Below are 26,181 nucleotides of genomic sequence, written 5' to 3'. Positions count from 1 at the left end.
GACAAACATCAAGTTTTAAATGTCACAGGGTAAGAAGTGGCTATTTTTGAGGATAGTTTTTATATAAAAAAAATAACAATTGTGCTTTTTGTTTGTAAGCATCTAAAAAAAGGTATTGGACCAGAACTTGATAATGTCCATAAGATATAAAGGCAGTGGAAGTGTATTCCATTAAATGAGCTCTGATAGGAAGATACCTTGTAATAATCTACTTTGATATTCCTCCCCAATAGTAGGTACTAAATAAAGTTCTTGTTAAAGGAATGGAAACTGATGAATGCAGATGTTGACAGATCTCTCAGAAAATAAAATGCTTAGTGTGAAATAGTGAGGTCGTCACTGAGACTGAATTGCAGTTTTCCAAGGAAAGCCTTAGTTAATGGCTTAACAGGAATTAGTATTTTCTGTAATCCATATAGTGATTTGACAGTATTGAAGCTTCTTGTCTCCTTTGCATTTGGCATTAGTTGTTGGAACCCCAGCACACAAAAAGCTCCATAACACAAATAGTGCAAAATGGCATTGTCATAGCTGTAACTACCTCTGCCACATTAGATGATGTTAGCCATTTTGTACACTGAGCTGAAAATTTGATTAGACATTTTGTTGCTGCCAGGAGTGGAAGAAGATATTGAAAGGATCAGCTGTTGGCTGAAAGGATTCCCCCAGGGAGGAATCCTTCAGCTCTGGCCTTCTTTAGGTAGCTTTCAGCAAACATTCAACCCCCCCCCCCCACCGTTGCCCCATTTTTCACTGAAGTGTGCAAAGCTTTTGGGGAGTGGCCAGTCCTGTTCCTTTGGGATGATGATTTCTCCTAACAATTTCCCTCCCAGCACTGTCGTGTTTTGCTAGGAATCTGGGCAGAGCTCCCTAAGTCAAAGGAAGGAACCGCCCATGGAGTGCAGCGAGCTTCGGAGATGGGCCCTGGACCAACCTTTAGCGCAGTGCCTTGCATGTTTATTTAATGAACATGGCTGCAGTCTGACGCGGCTTTAAACTCTCCAGCTCAGCACTGCAGAGCTCCCTTTCCCTATCGCAAGGGGAATGGTTTTCCCTCTGCTCCTAAAGGCTGTTTTTTTCCCAGCTCCTGCTGTTACAGGACTGGGAGAGGGGGAGGGGTTTGAAGCATCATACTGCAGATTTCCCACCCCGAGAGATTGAAAATGGGTTTACGGGGGGAAAAAAAGCATTCCTTTTTCTTGTTAGGCTCACAAAAGGTTTTTACATGTATTATATCTTGCCATATTTATGACCCAAGTATACCCGCATTTTACAGGTAAACATTCTGAGGTCGCCATATTGCAGTGGTAGACTTTAAGCAGTCCAAGTCCGATGTTATTCCCAGTCTATCCTGCTACTGTTTCTCTACGAAGCCACCTGCCGCGTTCCCGCACCCCATCTAATGGGACTGCCATTATCAGCAAAGGGGGTTCCGCATCTCCCCCTCGGGTTGCGGGGGTTAAGAACCTCGAATAATTGCTGCTTTTAATGGCGCTTCCGCCCTGAGGCGCCCCGGGTCCGGGGGTTCCCTCACGCCCTCCCCGGGCGTCTCGACCCCAGCCCTCCCCGGAGGCCGACGCTGCGGCGGGCCTGGAAGGGCTGCTTTCACTGAGCTGAACGGCAGCGCGCGCCCGGAGCGGGAGGGAGCCTGGGCCCCGGGGCCCCCGGGAGTCGCCCCAGGTGCGGCTGGGCCGCCCGGCCCGAGCATCCCGGCAGGGGCGGGGCAGGACGGGCCGGGCCGCGGGCCCCGCCCTGGGCGCGCCAATCTCGGCTCCTTCCGCGCCCCCCGCCCACGCCCACTTCGGCTCCTTCCGCAGCTCCTCGGCCCTTTCCGCCGCAGCCCGCCGGGGCGCGGCCCGAAGGCTCCGCCCCGCCCCCCCGCCCGCCGGCCGCCGGCCTCCTCCACTCCCGGGCTCCAGACTCCTGCTCCCTCCCTCTGGCGCGCTTCCCGTCGGGAACGCGCTCGGCCGCCTATAAAGGGGCCGGGGAGCGCGCGTCGCCTCCACCGGCCGCCGCGGGAGCGAACGGAGCGGAGCGCAGCGCAGCCCGCCGGAGCCTTCCGTCCCCTCCTCCGGCCCCGCGAGCCCTACGCCCCCGCCCACAGCCGGTGAGAGCCGCGGCCGCCCCCACGCCGGCCGGGCCGGAGCCGGCCTGGGAGCCCCGGGAGGGGGGGCGCAGGGGAGGGGGCACGCCCTGGCGCTCGGGCGGGGGCGCGGGGACCCGGAGGGAGGCTGGAGGGGCAGGGCGGGGCGGCGGCCGAGGGGACAGGTGAGCGCGGGCGGGGGCGGGGGCGGGGAGCCCCGCCGCCCCGCAGAGCCCCGCCCGCGCCCTCGCCCTCGCCTCGGGGCCGGGGGATGCCGGGGCGGACTGCCCCCGAGAGGATGGCCCGGGCGCCCGCCCCGCCCTCACGGGCCCTGCCGGGGCCGAAGCCCCCTCCGCCCAGCCTCCACGGGGCCGCGCCTTTGCCGGAAGGGAGCTCGGGAGAAGGCCGGCTGTCGGGGCCTGGAGGAGCCCCCTCCCCCCTTTTTTCCACTTCGCTCTAAAGAGGCGAGAAAAGACGCTACCTTTGCAGCCCTCCCCTCAGCAACCATTTTCTAGAATTCCCCAGCTCAGCCCGGTTTGTCAGACTAGTTGGTGTCTTGAAGCTTGTGATTATGAAACCCTTCCAATACAAGCTTTAATAGGTTGGTCAGGTGTTTCCTCCTTATGCTTGCCATCCATAAGAGAATTATTTAGTTGCCTTTTTGTATCTATTTCTATTGAATGCTAGAGCGGTCTTGTTTGAAAATAATCCCTTTTGGCAAATTTTTTCTAAAGATGTTACCTTTAAAGGTCTCTCACTCGAGTAAAAATTACCTTTTTTAAAAAAAATGCTCTTAGGTTTAAAAATCTGTATGTGTATCTTTTGGGCAGATTTGAGAAAGCTGGGATGAGATGAATCAACTTGGAGAATCGATATTTATATAATGAATCCTGAAATGCTTATGCTCTTTGTTCTAGCTGTATCATGTTATTTTGGGGAAAGCCCAAACCCACACCTATGAGGGAGAATAGAAGACAATTCCAGTGACAAAGTTTTAACGTTCATCGTTAAATTTAAAAATTTTAGGGATCTATTGAAAAAAATTGCCATAAGCCTGGAATGCAGACTTAAAATATATTGTTATATATTGTGAGTGAGAAGAGGACAGAAAAGCATAAAGAGGTAGGAGGCGTTTTTTTTTTTACAGCAAGAAAAAGATACAGATTTCTAGTTATTGAGGTATGTGAAAATCATAACATAAAGCAACTGATTGTTGTGTCAAATTTTTTTTAAAAATTTTAACTTGTGCATTTTGCAAGGTCAAATTGAAGTCATCAGGGAAAAGATTGTGCTTCAGTCAACTTTTTACTGTAGGATATTAATTCTTTTTTTTTGGTAAGTGGATCAGTAATTAGCAAAGGGACACATAAACTGTGTTAAATGTTATCCAGGGACCTGAACAAAGTCAGGGAAAGAATTGGAACATGTTATGGACAGATGTCAAATAGTTTCTAATAGATTTTTTTTTGATTGACCTAATAGGAAAAAAATCTCATTTAATCTTCTGTCAGACTGTCTGACAAACCATTTTAAGTAATGGATTCTTGGTTTTTTGTTTGTTTTTTATTTATTTTCCTATTTACATGCAAATATAATTTTCAACAGTCAGGTTTTTTTTTTGGTAGCATTTTGAGTTTCACATTTTTCTCCTCCTCCCCTCACCCTCTCACAGAAAGCACTCCAACTCAAAATGACTTTATTATATTTTAGTTCTTTGGAATAAGCCCATTGAAAGGGAGGGGCATACTGCAGATGCTGGGAGAAGTCCAGCACAATCCACCCATTGCTGAACTTGTGTCAAGGGCAATAGGCATCCAGTCTGCCTCCCTACCCAACTGACTGTAATCCATCCTTTCTGAGCTATGTGAGGATTGTGCGGGGTATGCACTCACAACTGCAGCCGTTAGCCATGTACAGTAGCTTGGAATGCACTGCTTTGATGGCAAATTCAGAGTAAGAGAATACAAAAAAAGCTTCTATGGCCAATCATTTGAGTAGGCTCTCTCAGAAAAGCAGCTGTTTCCTCAAAAAAAAAATTACATTTCTTTGTTTTCCCTTGTATTCCCTTTGGACCAATTTTTTTTGTTTTTAAACAGGAAATGATATATGGAAGAGGAAGGCAATTCAATGGGTTGGGCTGTGGTAGTGTATAAAGATAAAAACCATATCATTTTCCCCTTAAATCTCTGTTGTTTCTTGTCCAGGATGTTTTAAGTAATCCTAGAGAATGAGATATTTTAGAACGTAGGCATCACCTTTCCTTAAGAAACCTTATTCAAAATTATTGCCTATAATTTGAAGTTACTTAGGCACATTTTTATAAAAAAAATAAAAGAACTGCTGCATTCTGGTGGAATGATACTTGGTTTTTAAAAAAAAGATTAGCATTGTGGAAGATGATATGCTCCATTAATTCTTTGAAACATGGGTAAGGAAAGAAAAGAATTCTGAAAATGGAATTTCCCTGTACAGTTTTTAAATCGCTTTTTTTAACCCTTGTTCAGATTGCCTTTAGCAGTATATTATCTTGCTCTTCCCCCTCCCCCCCTTTAGACTGCATTCTTCCATCATGTTGTCATCGTTTCGTAAGCGCAGAGTCCAGGTATTTGACAATGAAGCATGCAGGAAATGTGTTGGTTTCTCTGGTTTGCCTGTTTTGCAGTGATGGCACAATATTGATGTCACAGAGGATTGTGATCCAGAGAAGGGGGACAAGGGAGAGGAATTTGACATGCATGAACCTTTCTATTAAGTAGACAAGTTGGGGATTTTTTGTGGGGGGAGATGGAGGAGTGAAGGGAAAGGCTGATGTGTGTGATCCAAGGATTCTTAGTAGCTTCTCTTAAAAATTTCCAAATCCTTAAGTATTTTTCTTCTTCTGATGCATGAATGTATAGTATTGCATCACCAGGCCATAGTTTGCATGTTTCTTGGATTTGGATTTTTCTTTTCTGGTCATTGCTTGGCTCTTAGGAACCAAGGGACAAAAAATGTTTGGAAAAGAATTTGAACCTCAATTCACTTAGTAAAGTGACATTTTGGTTCTTGTTGCCATATGTTCACAACTTGGGTTTGTTTCCTGTTTCCACTAGCTTCCAAAAATGGCTAGTAATGATTTTAAATATTTCAAACCATTCGTTGAATTGGAATCTTTTTATTTTTTAAATTAAAAACAGGTAGAATCATGTCCAACAAAGAGAAATATAGACTCTCAAATCTGGAGGGATAATGGTGTGCAGTGTAAAGAGCCTTTGATATGGAATTAGGACCTGCATCCATGTTGCCCCACTCTCGGCTGCCACCTAATGTATGGTTTGTCACTTAATCCCTCCTAGCCTCGGTTTCCTCATTTGTAAAATGAGAGAGTTAAAGATCACCAAATCTATGATTCTGTGATCTTGTGATTATAGGCAATAAATCCAAGGTGCAGGCCTTTTTTAAAATTGACCCTGTTTAATTCTTTAAACGGGAGTTTTAAAAGATGGGCTATTATAAAAATACTTTCCTGTTTAAACTATAGTACAGATAATATTGTGCTCAAGTACTTATTTCAATGTTATAGGTTAAAAGGTAAGTGACATGATGATATTCAGGAATTAGATCATCTGAAAATCATGTTCATTTTGGATTTTGATGCAGTGCAGTCTGGACAGTGTGCTTTCTCATAGCTGAGACCCTGCTGATTTCTACTGACAATCTAATAAACTGAAAATTATGTAACATTTTATGGGTGCTAACTAATAATCTATAGATTTAATACTTTTGCTGGGGAATGTTAAAATGAAGTTCCAGGCTACTATTCTCCAAAGTCATAGTAAGCTGCATTGTTTTTTCTAAACATCTGAGGTCTGACTAAGCAGAAGAGCAAAAGTGGTGGATGTTTTAGATAGCTTGTTCCTTTGGTTTAATGTGAAGATTTTTTTTTTTTCCATAGACCAACCTATTCTTGTTCATCCTATTAATGAACAAAGACAGATTTGTTCCAGAAAAATCCCTCCATAGCTACATTTTGGTTTTGTTTTAATCAAGTAGGTGAAATGCCATTCTTAACTTAGAGGAAAATAAATGAAGTACACATGGGATTGGAAATGCAACCCTTAAAAAAATATATCATTCATTGCTCTTTCTGGAAGCCTGAATTTGTTTGCTTTGAATGCCTTTCAGATTTCTGTGTCATTCATTTCTGAAAGAATGGCAATCTGAGATTTTCCTTTTGTAGAAACTTCTGACCATCTTCTACAAATTTTTCCACTCATGAGACCTAGAAAGAAGCTGTGAATTACTGGTTCACTGCAGATATCAAATCTGCAGTGCCCCAAATCTTTGACCTTTGGATTGAATGTGTTGCTTAACACTCTTTTCTACCTTGGAAATATCCCTCAACCCACGATAAAGATTTGACTTGTACAGTTTTATTGATAATCTATTTTAAATAAGAAACATTTTTAAGCAAATATATTTTTAAAGTCCTTTTCTAGGGCACTGATTCAGAAACTGTAAATGCTAATTAATGTCAAATTGTCCTCTAACTAGAAAATGCAACCATATTCAGTTGATATATTTAAGCTTTAAGGTAAAGTTGAAAAATTGTTCTGAGACTCCTTAGGTGTTAACATTTAGCATCCTTGAATCCTCTTCTCCCTAGAATTTAAATAATACTGTAGAAATGCTGACAAAGTCTTAAATTTTCATTTATCACTATTGGTGGCATGATAGTAATTCCTCTTTAATCCCCTGAGATTAATCTACTTTATTTGTTGAAAGATTGCTGACATCTTGTCTGTTGCATTGCAGTATTTATAAATAGCTCTCTTTGAGTGATGTCATTATTTTTAACATTACTCTTTACAAATATCATCTGCAAAAAATCTGTTGTGTTTTTTGTTTGTTCTCCACTTAAAGAGAATGATTACAGTTTTTAAAATAAATACATATTTTTATTTTTAGGCCAGTTTCACCTACTATTAAATGTCTCCTTTTATTCAATTTTTTAAATCAATTTTGCAAACTAATTTGAGATAAGTAATTATTTGCATTATATTTGTAGTATAAAAATTAATCTCATTTGAGGATTTTTAAGAAGTTAATGGTTGGAACAACAATAAGATAAAGATTTTTTTTAATTTTTGTTTTGCAAAAAGAAACATCCATTTTCCTTTTCTTTTTTTTTAAAGTCCTCATGACCAAAAATTTTTTACCTCTAGAAACAGTGTGGAACTTTTTGTCTCCAAGTTGATCTTAACCCCATTGCATGTAATTAGGGGAGACCTTGGGACAGGTTCCTTGGAGTTCTACAACTTTAGTTTTGGGATGGGTAAGGGTTGTATGTAATAGAGCCCAAGAATGCAGTCAGTTATTTCATGTTTGTTGTATGAAAGGTAACACCATGGAATGATAATGGTGTTTGATGATTCAGAAAATTCTTAATTGAGTGGGGGGTTTGCCCTACTTATCTCTCTTTTAGGGGTCTCTTCAAGTGAGAATGAGCAATAAGAGTAGGTTGAAAATAGCAGCTAAAGTGGAGAAAGTGTGCTCCATTTCAAATTGGGGGGAGGCTTTTTGTAATTCTACAAATGTAACACTGCATGCAGACCTCATTCTGCAGCATGGATGACTTTCAGCCTCTGAGCTCCCTAGTGACTGCTGACTGCTGATTGCGTCTTGGCAGAACCCAGGCCTGCTGATGTCAGCTGATCTGCTGTGGGGGAAAGAACAGTCCATTATCATCCCACCAAAGTACTTGGTATACAATTGACTGGCTCTACTTCACTAGGGCTACAAAGAGGTCCTTTTAAGTTGGTAACTTCAGCCACAGGCCTCTGGATGGTCTAACCTCATTGGTAGATTGAAACCAGTGAGCTGGGTGGTGGTGGGGGGCCTCCTTCATAAGACAAACATATTGTGATGGTGGATTGTTATTTTTCATTCCAGAAGGATTTTAACAGAATATGATTTTTTTTGGAGGTTTCCATAGCAGCTGAAAAATTATGGAATAGGAATGGAGATTGTGATGTGAAGAGGCAAGACTAAATAATACAACGATTCCTAGGATTTAAGATGTCCTTCAGAAACTCTAATGGTTATCTCATGCCTGAACTTAATGCATTTCTTGCTATGGAGGAATTGGCAAAAACTGTTTTTGTGCTTTTTTTTAATTTTATAAGAATAAAGTAGATAAATTTTTCTTAAGGAGGGTTACTCAACCTGTTTTTGTCTTCTGTATTCACTAGGAAATATGGTAAGAAATATAATCTAGTGCAAGAATTCTCATGAACCATGGTTTGGTTTGCTCAGCCAGCTCAGTCCATGTCTCAGTCCTTAAATACAAATTCATTTTAATTAAAGTGTAAATAAATGCCATATAGCTTAGGATGGAGAACACAGATATAATCTGTGTAGGAATTTATTAACTCTTCAGGGAAAAAAAAGGTTAACAATTCCTTGTCTGGTAGGCAAAGCATTGAATCAGGGTTCAGGATATTTGTATTTCTAGTCTTATTGTGTTGGCTTCATGATAACAATGGGTAGATCACTTTGCTTTTTTATGCCCTCAGTTTCTTGAGCTGGTAAGAATGAAAAACTCTTTTTATCTTATTTCCCCAGTAATGATTTGAGGATTAATGAAGTCATGTCTATAATGAATGAGTAATCAATAGAAAATAAAGGGTTTGGTGGTGGTAATGGTGCTATCAATAAGATATATTTACTTTTTAATTTTATCTCATACTGCTTTCACCAAAATAAGCTTGGGCAATGAGACATCAAGAAAGGAAAGTTTTTTTAAAATGTCTTTACGTTAGAACAGGGTCAACTACTGCCTTTTATATGTTTTTTCTATGTCTTCTGTTTCTTTTTCATTGCATGTCTTGCTTTTTTTAACTTAAGAAAAACACTTAAGAATTCAGAAAAGAGAGTACTTTTTTCTTTTTTTCTTATTTATTTTTAGAAACAATTTTACCTGTTGTCCTTCTGGTACTCTTAAGAAGTTCTGTCATCTTTATTTCCCAGTGGTATATCTCAATTACAGTGAAAAGACCAGCAAATTTTCTTAAAAAGTTGCCCTATGGTCTTATCCATGAGTTGGACTGAACTCATTAAATGTGATTCAGACTTGCTAATTAGAAGGAGGCTCAGCTATATTTCTCTAGTTAATATTTCTTTACTTTGTCTTTTAAGTCACGAGTAATGACTTTAGATGAAACATCATTTTTTTTTTTCGATTTGGAAAATGTAGTTGTGAATTGATTATTAAACCTCTTTCTTCATCCTTTTCAAATACCCTTAAAACTCCTGCGATCCAAGTTAAGCTCAAGACCCAGTGGGAAAAAAACTCGTACTTTTCTCGACAATAACCGGTCTTGTCTGGATATCATAAGAAAAAGAAATCATAATGTAATTGGGATTACTTAATGTATTCCTGTAAAATAATCTTTAAAATGTTTCATTTCGAAACACACTGACCGTACCTAAACCTCTTCTCAATAGTGATGGAGTTTTACAGGAAATTCTGCTACTCATATGTGTTACATGTAGATGTATACGACCTTAAAAACACAGTAGTCTGAGGCTGAGTTTCTTTGTTAGGCCTTTTCTCTCTTTCCTCTGAATCCTCTCATCTCAATTTATTTTATCCCAGAGCTTGATAGATAATATATTTCCCACAAATCACTATATTCTAAAATCAAATAGTATAAGAAGATATACTTAATTCAATTCTTTGAGCTGTTTCCTGAGAAATAGTGTTGAACTTTTTATTGTTGGAGATGTTACCCTTTTCCTTACCTTACCCTTTTCCTTACCTATTTCACTTGTCTATTAATCATCTACCAGATGAGAATGACTCTTTTCATGGTTAAAAGTTTCTTGGGTTCCTCCTAACCATACTAATTCTAACTTGTCAAAACCAGAAGATCTTGTTAGCTCTTTGACATTTAAATTTCGGTGAAGTTGCCCAGTCAATCAGCATTTAGAGCTGGTTTGCAACAGAACTCTGCTTTGTTGGTTTGCCAGCTTTTGGCAAGCTGACTTCCCAAGGAAATGAATTAAAGGAATTTAAATTTGAAGCTAAACTTCCTTTTTCCCTTCCATCTTTCTAAAAGGACAAGTAGGGATTAAATTAGTCAAACCTAAGTTTTGTAACTTCAGTTAGAAGGACTTTTTTTTATAGTTTTCTTGCCACTTCATTAAAACTGATTATCACCTATCTAACTTATTTGGTCTCAAGTCATGGTGTGACTTGAAGTCAGCCAATGAAGTCAGCCAATAATGTTTGATTTTCATAGTTAACTTCATTGATATTAAGAATTGATAATTTTACAGTCACTTTTTATCTTCATTAAAAGTCTAAATGAGGTTGAGAGAATAGGAATAAAAGAGAAAATAACTGATTTAAGAATTGGTGAGCAGGGGCAGCTAGGTGTGGCAGTGGATAGCATTGGCCCTGGAGTCAGTAGTACCAGAGTTCAAATCTAGCCTCAGACACTTAATAATTACCTAGCTGTGTGGCCTTGGGCAAGCCACTTAACCCCATTTACCTTGCAAAAGACCTTAAAGAAAATTCTCTCTCCTTTCCCCAAAAGGAAATGGAAAAAGTAAACGAAAGCTTTTTGAATTGACATTAACTCTTGATTACTATGGATAAGACAGATCAGTCTTGAATTCTCAAAAGACCTTTTAAGATTCTACAACCCAAACTGTAGGCCTCCTATCTCTGTTCTTCATTTGAATTTCCCTCTGCTACATTGGTTAGGCATTTGGGGGATTCATGGAGACGTGTATAGGTTTTAGAAATTAGAAATAATCAAGGGGCGGCTAGGTGGCACAGAGGATAAAGCACGGGCCTTGGAGTCAGGAGTACCTGGGTTCAAATCCAGTCTCAGACACTTAATAATTACCTAGCTGTGTGGCCTTGGGCAAGCCACTTAACCTCATTGCCTTGAAAAATCAAAAAAGAAAAAGAAAAAGAGAAAAGAAATTAGAAGTAAGCAGTCCAAATCTGAACTTCATTGTTAGGCTGCTAGGAAGGAATACCCTACCCCATCCCTTTGTACTTTCCACATATATGAATTGATCTTATGAAAAACTATTTTTCATTAGGTATAATGGTAATGGGGGGATAACTAGGCAAAAGTGAGTGGAGCTAGATGGCAAGATCTTTCAAGCCTGACTTTTGATACATGACAGGCTAGCTGAATCTTGGCAAGGCACTTAACCTCTCAGGGTCCCAGGTGTCTTGTATAGAAGGTATAGACATGCATTGGTATAGGAAATTCCTTATCCATTATCCCTCACTCTTTTCTCCTCTATTCCTCCAACTTGATGAAAGCACAGTTTTGGTTAAAGGAAAAAAATGAAAATATTGAGAAGTCATATTGATTCTCTTCCATTGATTATGTTTAAGTAGATTATAATTCAAAGCATTTTGTTTTTCAGAAAATGGACCCAAGTGGGGTCAAAGTGCTGGAAACAGCCGAAGACATCCAGGAAAGGAGACAGCAGGTTCTGGACCGATACCACCGCTTTAAAGAGCTTTCCACCCTTAGGCGTCAGAAGCTTGAGGATTCTTATAGGTTCCAATTTTTCCAACGTGATGCTGAAGAGTTGGAAAAATGGATCCAGGAGAAGCTACAGATTGCATCAGATGAGAATTACAAGGACCCAACTAATTTGCAAGTAAGTTTCAGTTCTCTGAAATGCCTGCTTAAATTCTTGAAATCTTAGGCTTATAACATGAGATAAAAGATTTTTATTTAAAGTGATTCCAAGAGGAATTAGACTGTAAAAGAACCAAATTTTTGGTGAATGTTGTCAGTGTAAATCCATAGTAAATGTCTTTTGCTGTATTAATTTTGTATAACTTTATTTTAAAATATTCACAGTACTAAATAGGTGGTGCAGAATTGAGCTATAAAATAGTCAATATTCAGGAACCATAGGTATATGGCAAGGGGTGGTGGCACTATGCCAAATATATTTACAGTTATTTTCTTGATCTTTACAACAGGTCTGTGAGAAAGGAGCTGTTATTATCCCCATTTTACAGTTGAGGAAATTGAGGCAAATAGATTTTTAAGTGACTTGTCTAGGGTCATACAACTAGTAAGTATCTGAGGTCAGATTTGAACTCAGAACTTCCATTCTCCAAGTTCAGTTCTCTATCCACTGTATAGTAGCCATTGTATAGTACTCAAAATATTTTAAAATAAATTATGCAAAATTACTGTAACTATATTTACTATGAATTTATATAAAGCTTGTCTAATATCAGGACTGACTCTAGAATTTATTTAAAATCCCATAAGTAAGCAGACAGTCTATAATGAATGATCTGTAAACATCTTTTTTGGTGTTCCATTCATTAATCTCTTAAAGCATTAATTTTAAAACATTAAGTTTATATTTTTGTTACTAATATGAATTCAAAATGATGATAAGACAAAAGAATGCATATTGTGGAGAACTCCCTCTGTTAGTGCAGATCAAAACTCATTTGTGATTTACTCTCTTTATATAAACGTCCTAGAGAGGTAGCTGAGGAACAGAAAGATGCAGTGACGTGTCCAGAATCATATAGCTGATTAAAGTGTCAGAGGTGGTTTGCTGGACCAAAATCCAGCACTATCTACTCAATATTCCATGCTATTTCTGTTGCTGAAGAATATTTATTAAATACCAGATGTTGCTTCAGTGGCTTAAAAATTAAAAAAGACTATTCTTTCTATTCTGGAGATAATTTTAATCGTTTCAAACATAATTGTGTTATTAGGCAATACTGTAAATTAAAAATAATTACCTATAACTGCCTTATATAGAATTTTGCTCCTCGTACTCCAAAGTTGAATCAATGTAGAGCCTTGCAGCTGGAGCAAGCCTGTTGTCCCAAAGTAGAAAGAAGTTTATGGTATTAAACCTGTACATGAAGCAAAGTGATGACTAGCTGATTTATGGACATTCGTTGTATACCCACCTCTCCTCCCCCCTTAGCTCTAAAATAAGTAGATTTTGCGCTTTCATCAAAACTATTCTTGGAGGTATGGTTGTTATTGGAGTTGGAGCTGCAATAGTATTTTCCTTGGAAAACTCCCAGCCCCAACATGAATGGAATCTCAAGGTTCTTTAGTCTGACTATAAACCCAGGAGTTTACCCAGTTATGGATATGGCATCATAAAACATTGAACCTGTAATCACATTCTTGTTAAGAGAATGATGATAAAAATGATGAAGATAAAAACAACCATGAATGAAAGAGCTTTGGTGAGAAAGTGACCTCACTTGTGTAGGAAATACCTTCTACCAGTGCAGATTTGGAATTGTTCTTAAAGGAAGACAACTGGCTTTGAAGTTAGACCTGAAATCCAGGTCCTGCCTTATGTGACACATTCTGCTAACTCACAAGACACGAGAAGGCTCACTTAACTTGTCAGTGTTTCAAAGAAAACATTTTCATAGAATTGAAAGATAGTGAAAAAAATTAGCAATAAATATATTATGGTAGTTTTAAAATATTTCTAAGTATTGAATTCTTCTATTGATATATTTTTTTTCCTTTACCATGCACTCAGTATTCATAGCACAAAATGTATTTTGAAACATTGAGATATTTGAACCAAGTAGTGGGAAAAGGGAGGAAATAGCATTGATGGGTGTGAGAGATATCAGGTGGGAAAGGGGGGGAGCCCTAGGAAGAAAACTACTGAACTGAGTGGTTGCTTCTTCCCTCTTCTCTCTCCCCCCCCCCCCCCTTCCTACCAGGGAAAGCTTCAAAAACATCAGGCTTTTGAAGCTGAAGTGCAGGCCAATTCAGGTGCTATTGTGAAGCTGGATGAGACTGGAAACCTGATGATCTCTGAAGGGCATTTTGCATCAGAAACTATAAGAGTAAGTATGAGTACTCAGTTCAGTGCCTTTTGGCTGGGAGTAGGAAGAATTTGGTAAAGGCCACAGCCACTTAGCTCACTTAATAGATTTTGGATTTCTCAAATATTCTAAAGGAATTTATTAAATCCTTAAAGGGGATAACAAATCTCTTTTCCATACTATGTTGATTCTGAGTGAACATAATAAACAATAATTGTTTATTCATTTCAGAAATTACTATCCTTTTTGGATAGTAATCTTAGTAAGTAACTAGAATGAAATGTTAGAAACTGGATTAGACAAACCATGTTTTTGGAGAGGTAATTAGCAAAGAAGAGAATATCAATAATAAAAAGTAATCTCAAATAAATCACAGATAAACTGATTCAGCCTTGGTAACCATGAGTCTGAAGCATATTTGTTGTTCAAGTCTTTTGCAGAATGCTGTGGTTCATATGACTTGTTCAAAGTTTACACATGGTGGAGTCTTTTGTCCTGCAAATTTCTAATGGCAGGAAGTTGGGAGAAATAATTTTCTATAGGATAATATTTTAATACTGCTTTTTTAGTTTTTGCAAGGCAGTGGGGTTAAGTGGCTTGCCCAAGGCCACACAGCTAGGTAATCATTAAGTATCTGAGGTCGGATTTGAACTCAACTCAGGTACTCCTGACTCCAAGGCCAGTGCTCTATCCACTGCGCCACCTAGCTGCCCCAATGCTGCTTTTCTTCGATGTGCTTTTTACTCTTTGTTGCTTTTAGTATAACCTTACTTTCCTTGAAGGGTTGGTCGATGCTTTTCTATTTATTATAAAAGTTTTCCTCAGGACTTGAACTTAGTAGATGCTCTTATCAGTTGTAAGAGGAGGTATCTTCTATACCCTAGTGTATATAATATTTAGTACATTTATATGCCTTTAATAACTTATTTTTCTAAAGTTAATTTTTTTGTCATTTTTTTATGACTGCCGTAATAAGCAGTCTTATAATGAATGCATGCAAATACCATGGTAGAAATCAGTCATTCATTACTTCTATTATTAGTAGAGGAAATGCTAGTAACAAATGGACTTCCTCTAACATAAAATAATCCTCTGAGAAATCATAAGAAAATTCCTTTCAGTTAAATTCCTTTGCAGTTTAGTTTCAATTAAGGAAAAATATGTTAGCCAGTTCTTCTTTTTTTTATTTTATTTAAGGCACTAAGGTTAATTGACTTGCCCAAGGTCACACAGCTAGGCAGTTATTAAGTGTCTGAGGTCAGATTTGAACTCAGGTCCTCCTGACTCCAGGGCCAGTGCTCTATCCACTGCACCCCCTAGCTGCTCCCCAGCCATTTCCTCTTAAGAGTAGTAACAGATATCGAGATAAATGAAATCAGCATTGTTCTTCGCTTCCCTGGTATAAATTGTTACCTCCTCAAACTGAATTTCTTTCATAAATGTCAGTAATGTTATTCCCATGTTGCTTATGGAAAAAGAAAGAATAGCTCAAACAAATAACTTTCATAGCATCATTTAGGACATCAATTGATATCAAAGTTCAAACTTCCCTAAATCCAAATTTGTTGGTCTTCTTGGAACTTCTAAGTGGATCATTAAAATATTATTTTCTTCTAGTTTGCTTTCTTAAGCTGTATAAATATAAAATTACTTTTTTTCTTATTTTCAACCCATATTTGTTGGTAATACCTATTAGCCTTTTTTTTTTAAGCTCTGCTACTTTTAATAGATGGCTATTTTCATGAATTTGCTATTGAGAAATGTCTGACTCGAGACAGGAATTTTCCCTGTAGCCAGTTCACCTTCCCTGCATTTCTCAAGTGTTAGGAGAGTAGCATTGGAATCTTCGTGCAGACTAGGAATCCTTGTCATCATACCTACCTACAGTTTTATAATAATCATAGCCTTGTGAAACTGGTATCTAAAACTTGAGAATTCAGATCAGACTAATCAGGAAGTAAAAGATTGTTTTTTAATTAGTAGATTTTTTTTAGAAGATCTTTAGTCAGTAATATGAAAATTAAATTTGCTCTGGATGAAGAGTTAATTTTGAAGTAAAAAAATGTTCGTAACATATGTTTAATCTTTTGTGACATTTTAAAATTGGATTAGTTCCTTCCCTACTCTTTGCCTTAGTGTCTGCTTCTCAGAAACCAGTAATTTCTTATTAAACTTTTAACAGGCAAAATGTCATCACTGACTTGGGGTTGGGTAGGTTACAGAATGCTATTTTGTATGCTCTAAATTGTGGGTAACCTGCCTATTACTGGTTCAGACTTTTACGCCTTACCGGACTGCGTGTCGTCCCATAGTCACAGCCACCCACATCGGGTCTCACATACGAGTAGGTGGAGTGTTTACTGTGCCATATGTGCTCACTCTTTTTCTACTCCTTGGAGATGCCACTATCCTCTTCCTTTCTTGATTTAATTGCGATGATAATGAGCAATGCTGGAAGTGAATTTTGCTGTGAACCCTTTTCTCTCCCTATTACTTTCTCCTTGTAAATTAAATACCCATAGTTTCCTTAGACTCCTCCTATATTGAATATCCTATAGCCTCTGTAACTTGACTTTCAGGTTACAGTTTTAATGGGAGTGGCATTGTCAACAGTGGGTGCAATTCATGCCTCTTTCTCTTTTGTGTTTAATTTCTTTGTCTGTGTAAAAGAGAAACTTCCAGCATCTTGGGAAGACACATTTGTATTAAAAAAGAGATGTTTACCCGAAATCTGAAAATAGAGTTTTGGTCTGCCTCTTCGCAGGCCAGATTAAGATTCTGAATTTGGTCCGGCCCAAAATAATAAAACCCAATGATGCTGGAAACATTGCTTAAAATTTATTTATTTCTTCTTCGAATAAAGAGCATGTGATCTATGGTTTTCATTTGTATGATGTCCAAATTGAGTCAGATTTGATAAATATGTTCTCAGTCATCTCTTCAACACAAGTTCCCAAAGTTACTCTGCCAAGAATCCATTTTCATCATCTGGTTAAATTTCAGGAACCCTTCCTTTTCATTCTTTATACTTATTTCAGTTTCCCTTAATTCCCATAACAATTTTTTTTACATCCTTGTTTGCCATAGGTAGTTATTCACCATATACCCCTGCTGAGGTATCCTTTCCATTAGATCATAATCCTTTACCCTTCTCTTTTTAGATCATCATCCCTTCTATCAGGGAGAGTAGTCTCTTGGTTTGAAAAATCTAATTTGAGAAATACTATCTTAAAACAGACCAGAGAAAATCTGTCTATGAAGACTTGAGTCACATCAAATTAGCTTTTAGTACCCACTTATTTTTCATCATCACCACTCACATTTTTTTTTCCTGCTGCTATAATGCCCTTTTTTTTAAAGTTTTTTTACAAGGCAATGGGAGGTTAAGTGACTTGCTCAAGGTCACATAGCTAGGCAATTATTAAGTGTCTGAGGTCAGATTTGAACTCAGGTCCTGCTGACTCCAGGGCCAGTGCTCTATTTACTGTGCCACCTAGCTATAATGCCCTATAATGCCTTTTTTTAAAAAAAAAAAAGATTATATTTATTTTGAGTTTTACAATTTTTCCCCTAATCTTAACTTCCCCCGCCACGGAAAGCAATCTGTCAGTCTTTATATAATATAATGCCCTTTCAACTAAAAGGAAGATTTTGATGCAAAGCCCTGTAATGTTTCAGGCTACTTGTAATTCTTCTAAAAAGGTGTCCCTCACTGCCAGTGCCCCTGAGGCTGGCTGTGCTCTGTAGGGCTGATTTTTGTTCCACAGGCTCGTTTGATGGAACTACATCGACAGTGGGAGCTACTCTTGGAGAAGATGCGGGAGAAGGGAGTAAAATTACTGCAAGCACAGAAGTTGGTACAGTATTTACGAGAGTGTGAAGATGTGATGGATTGGATCACTGACAAGGTAGGTCTGAGAGAGACAGCCTCCCACACCTTCCTTGCCAGATTTCAGGAGAGTAAAGGAAAGCCCAGCAATAGATAATATCTGGCAACAGTAAAATCATTTTGTGATGGAGATGATAATTGTAATTGCCACACCTCAAAACCTTAAAAGAATTCACAACAAATATGTGGGTGACCTCATTTTTGAAAAGAAGTTAAAACTAAGGGCTTTGTTCTTCTCTCAAGAGTTATATACTTTTTTAAATTTGTTTTGGGTTTTTTTGCAAAGCAATGGGGTTGTGTCTTGAAGTCACACAGCTAAGTAATTATTGTCTGAGGCTGAATTTGAACTCAAGTCCTCCTGACTCCAGGACTAGTGCTCTAATTTCACTGTGACACCTAGCTGCCCTGAGTTGTATACTCTTGTATACATGTAAACACATGTATCCCCATATCTTGTTCTCTTTATAAAGAAAGTTTTGTTTTTTTTTTTTGCATTGGTGGGTAACTGGTTCTGATTCGATTACTGGATAGGAAGCAATTGTTACTTCAGAGGAGCTTGGTCAAGATCTAGAACATGTGGAAGTTTTACAGAAGAAATTTGAAGAATTTCAGACCGATATGGCTGCACATGAGGAACGAGTAAATGAAGTAAATCAATTTGCTGCCAAACTCATCCAGGTAAACAGCAAAGGAATTGTATGCATCCTAGAACATCATTGATACCAACTTGTTATAGTGTATCCAAAAGAAGGGGACATTCTAGATATTATTTATAATCTTTGAGCAGATCACATTTCCCAAAATACCATGTTCAGTTCATCAGTTTGTCAGTTTGAAAGATCACTTATTTTTCTGAAAACATTTGCTTTCCTACTTAAAACAATCCATACTGGTCACCTTGGGCAAAAAAGGCAGAGTCTATTTGAGCATTTTCACCTCCACCCAATTTGGGGTGAGGCTTAATCAAGCTTCATTTGAAGCTCTGCCCCAAAGGGTTTCTCAGGAGTAGGTGTGGTAGAGAGAGCTTCAAACTCCCATCAAGTCTGATTATTCTTTGCCTCCACTATGATTAGAAGTCTTCCCGGATCCATGAGGTATCCTGGCCTAGGAAAGGCTGTAAATTGAATAGGTTGTAGAAGAAGTGTCCATAAAATGGGAGAGGACTAAACTACTTCAGTCATCTTCTGCCCTCCTCTTTCTCATACCTTCCAGATCTAATTCTCTGCTAAGTCTTGTTTATTATACTTCAAGGCCTCTTTCATTTATCTCCTTTAATCTACTTACTTATAGGTCAGGCCCTTATCAGAACTATTAGAATATCTTTTAAATTTGTCTCTTTGTAACCATCCTCTCATGTTCCATGCAGCTTCCTAATGGTCTGACCTGACCCAAGAAGCTGCACTACCTGCAATTTGCCTCTAGATTCCACTCCTCTTGAGGCTGGCCCCGGTCTCTCTTTGCAGGCTTATTATAGTACTATCATTGTGCATTCTACCTTCTATCCTCCATTCAGAACACTTCAGCACCCCGACCCCTGTGCCTGCCCCTGGAACACATTGACTTTCTCAGAAGGTCTCACTTTCTCAGAATTCCTAGTTCCCTTCAGGCTTTAGCTCAGTTGCTACCTCTAATCCAGGGTCTAACCTTGATCCCCTTAGTAATTACTTTCTTTCCTCACTCCCATTTACATTTACTTCATATCTGTTTTGTCTTTGCTTAACCTTGTTCAGATCATTTCTTCCCAGTAGAATGTCAGCCTTTTGTATCATAGTCACCTTGCAGTATTTAGCAAAAAGGAGATGCTTAGGAAATACTAGTCAAATTCATTATGTCCTTGGTCATTGATCTTAATTACCAAAGAAGTAATTGAGATGTACATAAACAATTAATTTCAAACCATGTAGTAAATTGCCATGAGATACATATTTCTTACCATGAAATTACTTTTAGGAGATGCCATTACAACCCCAAGGTGGTTTTCTCTAACCGGATGAAGTTATTCTCCATTCATGTCTCCTTTATTCTATCTTACTTCTTTTAGGAGCAACATCCTGAAGAAGACTTGATCAAGACCAAGCAGGATGAAGTGAATGCGGCCTGGCAGCGACTCAAGGGCCTGGCCCTCCAGAGGCAGGGGAAGCTCTTTGGAGCAGCTGAAGTTCAGCGCTTTAACAGGTGCAGTCCTCTCCTGACTAGTAACAAGAGCCTTTGAGACAGAGACCACTCTGCATACTAGAAGAAAATGATTTAATGTATGAGGAGATCTTAGCAATGATACAAAAATACTAGAGCTCCTGCTCCTCAAGGTGCTTGAATTCTTGTGGGTAAACTGGTTTGTCCATCTTTTAGGGATGTGGATGAAACTATCAGCTGGATTAAGGAGAAGGAGCAGTTAATGGCCTCTGATGATTTTGGCCGAGACTTGGCCAGTGTACAGGCTTTACTCCGGAAACATGAGGGACTAGAAAGAGACCTTGCTGCCCTAGAAGATAAGGTGGGTTTGACAGGAAACAAATTGATTCATTCAAATAAAAAGTGGTCTAGAGGAGGGTACTTACTTAGAGTTAATATGTTTGTAGGTCAAAGCTTTGTGTGCCGAGGCAGACCGTCTCCAGCAATCCCACCCTCTAAGTGCTACTCAGATCCAAGTTAAACGAGAGGAGCTGATTACAAATTGGGAGCAGATTCGCACACTGGCAGCTGAAAGACATGCACGACTCAATGATTCTTATAGGTAGGGGAAAAATTTTTTGCATCACTTCTATTTCTCCCTGGATCCCTCCTCTCAGCACAAATAATTTTTCTTAAAAGAGAAAGGAGAAGAAATTCAGAGAAACCACAAACACATGGGGGGAAATATCTGACTGGATATGTAATGCTACACATCTATGAACTCTGATCTCTGCAAAATAATAGAGGAGGTATTATTTTTTCTTCTTTGAGGCTAAACTTAATCTTTATAATTTTGCAATATTCAATTTCAATTGTTTTATGATTATTCTTCGCAATTACTTTAGGTAGCCATTTTGTGTATTGTTTTCCTGGTTCTTATTTCACTTTACATCAGTTCCTTTAAATCTCTTTCCATGCTTATATTTTCATTGTATTCATTATTTATTACTGCACAGGTAATACTCCCTTATATTCATGTACCAAAATTTGTTTACCCATTTCCCATTTAATGAACATCTACTCCAATTCTTTGCTACAAGAGTGCTGTTTAAAGATGTTTTGGTGTTACGCAATGTTTTTGTTATTGACTTCCTTGAGATATATACCTCTTGATAAAATCTTAAGTCCAAGAGTATGGACATCTCAGTCATTTTCTTTACATAATTCAAGATTATTATTCAAAGTGTTTGGAAACCAGTTTACAGTTCCAACAACAGTATATTAATTAGTATGTTTGTCTTTTATACAACCTCTGGGACACTGACTGTTCTCATCTTTTATCACCTTTGCCAATTTACCAGGAGTGAGGTAAAACTTCAGGATTGTTTTGATTTGCGTTGAAATTATTTTAAAACCTTTTCTTTGCCTATCATACCCCCTTCTATCCTTTATTACATTATAGCATGGAATAGAGAGGTTGATCCCAGTTTATGAATTACCCACATTTTTGTTTTTGGTTTTTTCCAAATTGGGACCTCATGGTAGAATTTTCCATCTTTTGGGTGAAGAAAGCTCATTGTATATTTCTGATTTTTCAAAGACTTCAGCGCTTCCTAGCAGATTTCCGTGATCTCACCAGTTGGGTGACTGAGATGAAGGCTCTCATCAATGCAGATGAACTTGCCAATGATGTAGCTGGGGCTGAAGCACTGCTTGATAGGCATCAAGAACACAAGGTAGCTATATTAGAATCTTCTGGAATTATGTACACCCTGTGATACATTAGATTTCTTTTTGAGTTTCCAGTGATCTAGTTTCAAATCTCGTAACCTTGCTTTCATGTAATTCTTGTTCTACTTTGCTCCTAAGATTTATCAACTGCATTTAGTAGATAGAATTAACCTTGGTTTAAGCATCAAGAAATTAACTAGAGTCTGTAAAGGTTCTGGCAGAAATAGATGTGATGATGTTTTGGGTTCTACTGTAGCATATTCTTTCTGGTGAAGAGGATTAGCAGAAATGATTCATTTAAACTCCAAATTTCTTCATTAATATGTATATCAAAAGCTCAAGCATGGAAAGATCCCTGGATTTGGAGAGGGGGACCTAGATTCAAATTGCATCTTTACCACTTAGTCCCTTTATTACCTTATACAGCACTTAAGATTTCTAGGCCACATCAGTAGAAATGATTGCTTATAAGATCCTTTCCAGCCTTAATCTGTGATCCTTCATATTTTATGTTTGGTGACATTTTCAAAATCTTATGCTACTGCAGTTTAGTCTTTCTATTATACATGCCCATTGGGTGCTAAACTTGCACAATTTTGTTTCTCCAAGGGAAGAGTTGAACAGTAGCTTTCTCTGAATACTATTTTTCCCAACTTCTCATCCTGTTGTTAATCTTTTTGGTAACCATCCCCATCTTTTTTCCCTTTTTTTTTTTAGGGTTTTTTCTTTTTGCAAGGCAATGGGGTTAAGTGGCTTGCCCAAGGCCACACACCTAAGTAATTATTAAGTGTCTGAGGCTGGATTTGAACCCAGGTACTCCTGATTCCAGGGCCTGTGCTCTATTCACTGTGCCACCTAGCCGCCCCACCTTTTTTCCTTTTTTGAAGATATCCTTTGTCCACAAAAGCTAATGAGATTCAGTTATCTGGGCTATTCAGACTTTTAAAAATCATCAAGAGTTTTTAATATTGATTTTTTAGAAACCTATCTTAATATTTGATTTAGTGTCTAATTTCTTATAATATTTTGAATTATATTCCGAAAGATTATTGGAAATAAAGGGGTGGAACTTTTTTTTTTCCATTTTTGCAAAGTGCAGTCTGAATTATATGCTTTTTTTCTCCTTCCATAGGGTGAAATTGATGCTCATGAAGATAGTTTCAAATCTGCTGATGAGTCGGGACAGTCTCTTCTTGCTGCTGGTCATTATGCCTCTGATGAAGTAAGAGAAAAGGTAAGATTTCAAGAGAGTTGAAGAATTTTCTGAATCTGTGAGCTGCCTATTGCTCCTGTTTTCTAGTCTATTAAAGCAATTCTTTTCTTCCCTCCCACCCAATATCTATAGATATAGATATAGATATAGATGTGTGTGTGTGTGTGTATATTTTTACATATATCAACTTTATATTCAGCCTTTAGAGTTTTTTAAAGTAAGTTTATCATTACATGTGTTTATAATAAGTTCTTCCTATTGCCCTTCCCCAACCAAAAACAAAGGAAAAAGAAAACCTCATAATAAACACCATATTCCAGCAAAACATTTCCACATTGGCCAATCACAAAATAACTGCTTTTGTACTTTAAGTTATGAGCATAAAAATTAAGCAATGACCAAAATTATTAGGGATTTATCATAAAGTGGTAGAAGACATATATCATTTACAAATGGGGAAGAAACTAAAATTTGAAGTTACTTAGATTAAAGCTTAGATTATGTTACTTAGATTTTTAGATTAAAAACTGTTATTTTTTTCATTTTATATCTCATTCTTTAGGCAGATGTCATTTAAACAGTTTTCTTTTAGATAAACTTATAGCATCAAATTAACCACAAAATAAAAAGACAAGTAGAACTTTCTTTTTTCATTAGCATAAACACTAATATTTTTGTTCTTTGGATACTTAATATTTATATAGTTTTTGTCATGTATCTTTCATTAGTCTACCATTCTAATAAGCAAAATTTTTGTAGACACGAAAACTAGGCTTTGGAAAGATCAGCATTCCTGTAATAGAATTCACAGCCTCCAAATTTGTTGCTTAGTTTTGTGTTACTGTCTAGCTATTATAGCTAAAGTAATGATAATCTCCATGTTTGTGTATTTTCATCTATAGCTGAACATCCTTTCAGATGAAAGGACTGCCCTCCTTGAACTTTGGGAACTTCGCAGGCAACAGTATGAACAGTGCATGGATCTGCAACTCTTTTACAGAGACACTGAGCAAGTTGACAATTGGATGAGCAAACAAGAGGTACAATTTGAATGAGAATCTTTTAGGGAAATAGGAAGTTGTGGTGCTCTGCTTGGGAAAATAAAAATCTTGGGTTTTTTTCCCTTTTTTAATAAGGTCTGACTCAGTAAGTAAAATTACTGAGTCTAGTTTCTCAAATGGACTAATTTTTCTCCCTCAGCCAGCAGTGCATCTGGACTTATCCTTTGAGGAAACTTCATGTGTATGGTTTTTTTAATTATTATCAATCTTATTGAGAACTCACAGTCATTGGGAAATATATATATCCAAAAGCAAGATAAAAAAAAAACAGCCTGAAGAATTTAGGACTGAGTTCATTTTGTCCTTTGTTGTTCCTAGAAGTATCTTCAAGTTTGCTTTGGAGATTGGGAGTACGTAGACTCTTCTTTCTCATTTTCTTTCTCAGCCTATAGTAGTTTGTATAATTTTTAGAAGTATGAAAATATTATCCCAAATCCTCTATTTCCCTTCCAAAGGCATTTCTGTTAAATGAAGACCTGGGAGATTCTCTGGACAGTGTAGAAGCTCTACTCAAGAAGCATGAAGACTTTGAGAAATCCCTCAGTGCTCAGGAAGAAAAAATTACAGTAAGATCTTTTACTTAACTGAAGTTTCTTCATAATGATCTCAGTAATGTTTTACAGGATTTATCATTTTTAAGGGGTTCTTTCACAAAATAATTGTGTGAAAGGTGCTTTAATTTCTATTGCTATCCAAAATGTTTTCAGTCTGAACCAGTGATCCTAAGTGATATGAGTTAGGTGACACGAGGCCTACTTGGTGTGTTTGACTCCAAATTTGGGATTGACCTTTTTGTTTAAAGATAGGCAGGTAGAGGGGCTGCTAGGTGTTGCAATGGATAGAGCACCGGTCCTGGAGTCAGGAGTACCTGAGTTCAAATCTGGCCTCAGACACTTAATAATTACCTAGCTTGGGCAAGCCACTTAACCCCATTTGCCTTGCAAAAACCTAAAAATATATACGTGTGTGTGTGTGTGTGTGTGTGTTGTGTGTGTATAAATGGGAAATTTTAAACAAAAGCAATAAAAATACAAGAAATCATAAATAATGTTCATTTTGTGGTTTTTTAAGTCAATATGAGGCCCACAAGAGTCTGTTTCTTTTTAAGTTTGTCACCATTGCTCAAAAACAGCTGAAAAAAAGAGCCAGAGATTCAAAACCAAGAGAACAAATTTTGTGCTTCTTATCCACATTTTAAAGATGAAGAAACTGAAACTTAGAGAGATGGTCCTTTACACAGGACAAGTAGCCAAAGCAGGTTTTGAATTTGGGTTTACATGATTCTAGCTCCAATACACTATTCATTGTACCACCTAACTACCTCTGCATGAATTTTTTTTTTAAGGTTTGAAACTTTATTTTTTTAAGAAAGATTTTATTTATTTTAAGTTTTACAATTTTTCCCCTATTCTTGCTACCCTCCCCACACCCCCCACAGAAGGCATTCAGTTAGTCTTTACATTAGTTTCATGTTAGACATTGATCTCAGTTGAATGTGAGAGACACCATATCCTTAAGGAAGAAGAAGTATGAGATAGTAAAATTACATAATAATATAACATTTCTGCCTGAATTTTAAAGTGGAGTATTATCTAGTCCTATAAATCTCTACACTAGTACAAAGTGAACTCAATTTTGAAGAAAAAAGTATCTTTACTAATGAACAATTCTGTCTGTCTAGGCACTGGATGAATTTGCAACCAAACTAATTCAAAATAACCATTATGCAATGGAAGATGTGGCCACACGTAGAGATGCAGTAAGTTTCTAAGTCCTTTGTAAAAGAAACAATCAACTATCCTAGGAGATAAAAGGAAGTCTCCTAGTCATAACTTACCCTGGGAGCCCAGAGCCAGGGATTCACAAATGATCTTTGTCTTTCAGTTATTGAGCCGCCGCAATGCCCTTCATGAACGGGCTATGTATCGCCGGGCACAGTTGGCTGATTCATTTCACCTACAGCAATTTTTCAGAGATTCAGATGAACTCAAGAGTTGGGTGAATGAGAAAATGAAAACTGCAACAGATGAAGCTTACAAGGTAATGTGTTACTTCTAGGAGGGATAGACATCAGGTAATAATAATAATAATGATGTGAAATTATTTCAGAAAATGGGATTTTTTTACAAGGAATACTGTTAACTTCTAATTTAAGACTTGATCATAGGTCAGACAGTGAGTGTGTAAGTGCATGGGATAAATCCAAGTAGAAATTGTACTCTGCCATTTACCCCA

The 26,181-nt window shown here is 37.9% G+C and overlaps 1 protein-coding gene across 9 annotated transcripts in view; it reads left to right on the top strand.

Moving 5' to 3' along the window:
- The first annotated feature begins 2,000 nt into the window (after nt 1–2,000).
- SPTAN1 (spectrin alpha, non-erythrocytic 1) overlaps nt 2,001–26,181 on the top strand; it is a 62,552-nt gene continuing 38,371 nt past the window's right edge. For all 9 annotated transcript variants that reach the window (XM_074211022.1, XM_074211019.1, XM_074211021.1 and 6 more), the window contains exons 1-14: nt 2,001–2,107; nt 11,516–11,755; nt 13,836–13,961; nt 17,708–17,848; nt 18,361–18,507; nt 19,871–20,004; nt 20,179–20,323; nt 20,409–20,563; nt 21,542–21,677; nt 22,805–22,906; nt 23,788–23,925; nt 24,402–24,512; nt 25,628–25,705; nt 25,831–25,986. In XM_074211022.1, the coding sequence (XP_074067123.1) occupies nt 11,519–11,755; nt 13,836–13,961; nt 17,708–17,848; nt 18,361–18,507; nt 19,871–20,004; nt 20,179–20,323; nt 20,409–20,563; nt 21,542–21,677; nt 22,805–22,906; nt 23,788–23,925; nt 24,402–24,512; nt 25,628–25,705; nt 25,831–25,986 (1,806 nt within the window). In that variant the 5' untranslated portion in view covers nt 2,001–2,107; nt 11,516–11,518. The remainder of the gene's footprint in view (nt 2,108–11,515; nt 11,756–13,835; nt 13,962–17,707; nt 17,849–18,360; nt 18,508–19,870; nt 20,005–20,178; nt 20,324–20,408; nt 20,564–21,541; nt 21,678–22,804; nt 22,907–23,787; nt 23,926–24,401; nt 24,513–25,627; nt 25,706–25,830; nt 25,987–26,181) is intronic.

The sequence above is a fragment of the Macrotis lagotis genome, chromosome 1 (assembly GCF_037893015.1).
Source record: "Macrotis lagotis isolate mMagLag1 chromosome 1, bilby.v1.9.chrom.fasta, whole genome shotgun sequence".
Taxonomy (NCBI): Eukaryota; Metazoa; Chordata; class Mammalia; order Peramelemorphia; family Peramelidae; genus Macrotis; species Macrotis lagotis.
Note: the sequence above shows the minus strand (reverse complement) of the source record. Positions and strands in the feature narration are given on the sequence as shown.